At 43.9% G+C, this 4,993-nt stretch overlaps 1 protein-coding gene across 1 annotated transcript; it reads right to left on the reverse strand.

Moving 5' to 3' along the window:
- Positions 1-671: 671 nt before the first annotated feature.
- On the reverse strand, positions 672-3,680 carry LOC118561839 (PAK4-inhibitor inka2-like). Its single transcript, XM_036134085.1, has 3 exons — positions 3,566-3,680; positions 3,439-3,475; positions 672-1,916 (listed from the first exon to the last, which is right to left on the reverse strand). Exons 2-3 carry the CDS (start codon positions 3,439-3,441, stop codon positions 915-917), a joined length of 1,005 nt encoding a protein of 334 aa, XP_035989978.1. The 5' UTR covers positions 3,442-3,475; positions 3,566-3,680; the 3' UTR covers positions 672-914.
- Positions 3,681-4,993: the final 1,313 nt, after the last annotated feature.

A 4,993-nucleotide genomic window follows, 5' to 3' on the forward strand; every position in this document is an offset into this window, starting at 1 on the left:
AACTTAAACGTAATTTCTTGACATTGATTACTTTCACACGAAACAAGTTAAACATTGAATATTTGGATTTTTAATGTGTGAAATTATGCTACTGCAACAAAACATGAATTTAAAGGTTTTGTACTCAATAAATGTGCCTGTACTGTTTCATATTTATAAAACAAACTTGTATTAAAGTCATCTGTGCAATCAAACATAAATTACCAGTGGTTTTTAATGAAAATAGATGCAACCGCAGTCAAACCTTCAGTAAAAAACAAGCGTCATCATTGCAATGATGCTGTGAGATAGGGCTGGACGATAATTCAACAATATATATATCGATTGACAGACGTATATCGATGGGAGCAAAAAAGAAAGATCAATAAAACATTCAATAGAAGAACAGTTTACCTTCCTTTTGCATTCTAGCCCTGAAGAGTAATACTACAGTCATTACAATCCCCTAACCAATCACAAATGCAGATCCAGGACCCAAGCCCCACCAAGAGTTCAGAGAGCATGCTTTCTATTGTAAAAACTTGCAGTTTTGGTAAAAAGTTGGTTGAATAAAGGGTTGAGTTTGAATTCAGTGTTTGTGTGTTCTGTATCTACAAATATGTCGCTAAGCAACAGCATAAAATGGGCAGGGCTGCACTTAAAATATATGTTTTGAATTTGTTGATAACTATCGATATCGATCAATATGATTTCTATTTTATCGACATATGCTTGTTTTCTATATCGTCCAGCCCTACTGTGAGAATGGCAAACTACGTGATATAAGACATAAATTAGAGCAAATACTGGAGGCCTGAGTCAGGAGAACATCTTTATTCCAAATACTTTAACAACAGAAATGATGTAAAGTGAGACGCGATCGTATAAAAATAAAGTGACTGTCCGGTCGGCACATGGAATGACACGAACATCTGTCAGACGTAACCAACGATGTCCTTGCATATTATCGGCTGTCGGCTGCCTGACTTCATCATAGCAGCAAAGTGGTAGAAGTCTGAACCCAGCTCATTGATGCCCGAGTGAGACTGGTGGAAAAACGGCACTTTGGGCTGCAACGGCCCAACAGGACAGGACAGGCGCTTTGGAGCGTTGGCCGCTCGGTTCAGATGAGAAGGGTCCGTGGATCTCATCCTCACTCTGTCCTCCACAGTCTTAGAGAGGCCAGACAGCTTCTTCCTCATGTTGCCAAAGAAGCCTCTCCCCAATTTCCGTCTAGGGTTTAGTTTCAGTTCTGTGGGTTCTGGACAATCCGGCAAGTCCATCCAGTTCTGTATGAGGTCTGCGAAGCTATTGTCACCCAGAACCAGAGGCTGCCTGTTGCGCCCTCTGGTCAGCAGGGAATTAGTCCAGTCCTCTGGGTCGCTGACCTCGAAAGAAGTCCAGGTCTCAAGGCAGGCGTCGGACGTGGATTTAGGCCGGATGCGTCCGCTGGGCGCCCTGTTCATCCGCATGCAGGCGGAGGACGAAACGCGCACGTTCCTCGTCCTCCTGAGGACGACGCCGTCGTCCTGCCAGGACGCCTCGGAGTAACCCGAGTCAAACTCCAGACTCTTCTGGCTACAGGGAGAGCGCAGGTCCCGTCTGAAGCTCAGTCCTAGCCCGCTGCTGGCGTCGTCCTCGTCCTCGTCGACGTCCTCCAGGGGGCTGGCGAGGCAGCAGGCCGAGTCGTAGGTGCTGGCCGTGCTGGCCTCGGACACCCGCAGGCGTGCGCGCTGCTCCCGCTGCAGAGCCCGCTGCTGGCAGGCCCTCGCCACCAGCGGAGGATGACGCGCCATGGCTGGGAGCTGGCTGTTGAGGGGAGCGAGGGGGTGTCGCACTTCGGGGCAGGCTTTCCGCAGCTGCTTCAGATCTTGCAGTGACCTCATCATGTAGTGCATCTGCTCCTGCAGGCAGTCACTGGAGTCACGTAAGCAAAACTGAGGAGAGAATAGAGAAAGGTTCATTAGTCCACAACGTTATCGCATAAAACCTACAAAGAAAGAGGACAGCGAACTTCTTCAACGCCTTAATTACTGCAAAAGGTTTCTAAAATGGCTTTTTGGGCAAGCTGGGGCTTGTCCAAGTGAACGCCAATCAATGACTAAATGCCTTTTCTCTTTCTGTAATCCCTCAGACCAGCTGACCTGCTGCTGCATAAAGAACAGGCCACGCAGCTCCTAAACAAGTACACATCGTGATCAGACACGTCTGTTTGTCCGTTAATTTGCTCAATCGCACCAACACCTTGGGTGAACGCCCTGCCTTCAATTGACCCACACGGGATTCAAACCCAGACAGCTCCGGTTACGCCTCAACTGTTTACCGGCACAGTGAAGGAAAGTAGCGGCTGGTCCCGCGGTTCTTCGTTTAGCTCCAGGGGTCCCGTTTAGCATGCCAAGAATACAATATTCCAGTTTCCTCTCCAGCTCCGAGCTAATTGGTCAAGAGTCAGCCAGGGAAACTGGATTTACTCCCATATTCAAACAGGACATAAGGGATCATGTGATGTTGAATCTGAGAATCTTTAGGAGTAGAAGTTGAGTAAAACTGGGGATTTCTGCCAAATACATTAAACCTGCAGATTTTCATTGCTTCTAAGACAGCTTTGCGTCGCTTTAACCAAAATGAGACAAAACAAGAATAATATGCAACCAAAACCAGTAGGACAGAAAATTTCAGGGCCTCTTCAGACTCCAGTGTTAAACTTAATAAACTACTGGCTGAGTTTACATGCGTTTCTACAAAATCAGTTTTAAAAGGACACAATAAAACAACACCGACAGCCAATTCAGTGCTATTTTCTAATCTCTTCTCTAACATTAATAGGATCAGTAAGCTTCAACATGATCATATTTGCTGCTTTGGTTTGATTTCGCAATCACAGTCTATCCCAAACTCTCACTGCACACCTTATTTTCTGCGCAGCATATGCCAAAATCCAAATCTTTGCAGCCCTTTCTGTGAATTTCTGCTATAAAAAAATCCAATCCTGTTGCAAAAAAAAGCTCACGTTTTGTTTTTAAACTTTTACTCAGTGTTTTTTTGTTTGTTTGTTTTGTTGTTTTTTTGTAATCATGACATCAACAGGAAAAATACAACAGGAAACAGCGCGGGTAGACCAAATCACAAAATGTTCTCTATGCAAATTAATAATTTTGTAGATATAAACAACGCTGGGTGACCAGCAGAGCTGGAAATTTCCTCTGTTGGCTGCAGGAAATGGGTTAGAGATCAGAAACAAACTCCTGATATGAAGGAATCAGAGCATCACTCTCTGCCCACAGTTGCTGCTGCAGGGCTGTGGCTGCAGATGTTGTCTGCACATGTTGGGAGACTGGATTTATTTAATTCCCTAGTTTTAAATAACTCTCTAACTCAAGCAGGCCTGGTTGACAGAGCCACATAGCCTACTATCAAACTTCGCTTTATCACTAAAAGCTGAATAAGAAGGAAACTCACCATCTTGTCTAGTTCTCGTGTCTCAAATAGTCACCTCCTGCAAAACACAGATGATGGACCCGATTAATAACCGAGCTGTCTCTTTAAAACAACATCCCTACAGGTTCATTACAGCACAAACACTTACCTCCGATGTGACCTTGCTTGTTCAGTGGGTCTGATTCGTCCCATAAGGAGAAAAACGTCCCGGTTCGTCTGGTGTTGTCGCGGAGAAAACACGAGTTTCCACTCTGAGAGGTTCCGTCTGAGCTGAGGGTTGGCAGCAGCCGCGGAGTTGATATTTCACTGCTGCTTGGCTCAGCAGCCAATCAGCAACGACCCGCGTCCGAACGAGCCAATCAGAAAGCAGGAGTCGTATGCCACTAATTTCCAAACCTGAACTCTGCGGTTCGCTGGTCTTCACCGATGTGGCCACACGGAGCTGTAAAAAATACATCTCAAATTATACTCAAGCGCTATTCTTTTGTCTTCTTTGGAACAGCTGCACTCTTTGTCTGCTTGTTGAGGTCAGAAATAAAATTACGCCTCATCAGTTTCCCTTGGCTGTCGACAAGAGGCAAGCAATTTAATTTATTCGCAATTTCAATAAAGGTACGAATTCAGGTTGATTTTTACCTTGTGTAAATGTTATGAACTGGGTTAATTTGTGAAATAAAATCAATAAAATTCGGCTGAACAAATTAAACCTCAAACCTATTACGTTATAGCGTAACAGGTCTAAAAACTTAGATCATCGCTATGACCCAAGCTTTTTTTGTGAAATCAAACTCACTGTGGACCGATTTTGCCACATAAAGTAAAGCTAATCACATTAAGTGTTTCTGTTTGATTTTCGGTATTTAATCAAGATCAATTCCCCCCTCCTGAAAAGCCAGCTTCCATGCTTCCATCCCTTATTAAAAAAAAAAGGGGCCTGAGACAACTGATCAGACTTCTAGGTATATTGCTTGTTGTTTTTCTACTTTACCAGCACATTTTAATTAAGTTCCTCCTCCAAAGATGTTCATTTGGATTCTTCAATAAAGACAAACTGTCAGCTGATTACTTTTATGCTCATAAACACACATTTGCAGGGTGTTTTTTTTTAAAGCGGTGCACGTTTTGGAAACAGATTGTATGAAACCCTACACTTAACTCCATACTTCATTTATTACTGCATTAAATGCAAACTCATTGCATTTAATAAAAAAATTGCAGCCTGTGTACACATATTGGAAACAGTTGTCTTTTTTCCCCTCATTTTGTTTTCCTCTCTGTATCCCATGTCTGCTTTAATCTAAGACTTCACACTTTATTCCTGGTTGTCCTCGCATTCCTTTAGCCAGTTTAGCCTCGCTTCCTGCTGTTGTTTTGCAGTAAATGACTCATCCGAGTGAATGCAAAATGCATGAATGCAAATGTTCACCATACAGGAGCATTTAACCCATCGCCCTGGCCGTCTATTGATGCTCCACCTTTCCATCTACAGCATTCAGAAGAGTGATGTCTATGCTAATCTGACGGTGTAGGGATGAATGCTTCAACTCCTCACTGTTTGGGAGTAATCCGGGGTTGA

This window comes from Fundulus heteroclitus, unplaced genomic scaffold (genome assembly GCF_011125445.2).
Source record: "Fundulus heteroclitus isolate FHET01 unplaced genomic scaffold, MU-UCD_Fhet_4.1 scaffold_736, whole genome shotgun sequence".
Taxonomy (NCBI): Eukaryota; Metazoa; Chordata; class Actinopteri; order Cyprinodontiformes; family Fundulidae; genus Fundulus; species Fundulus heteroclitus.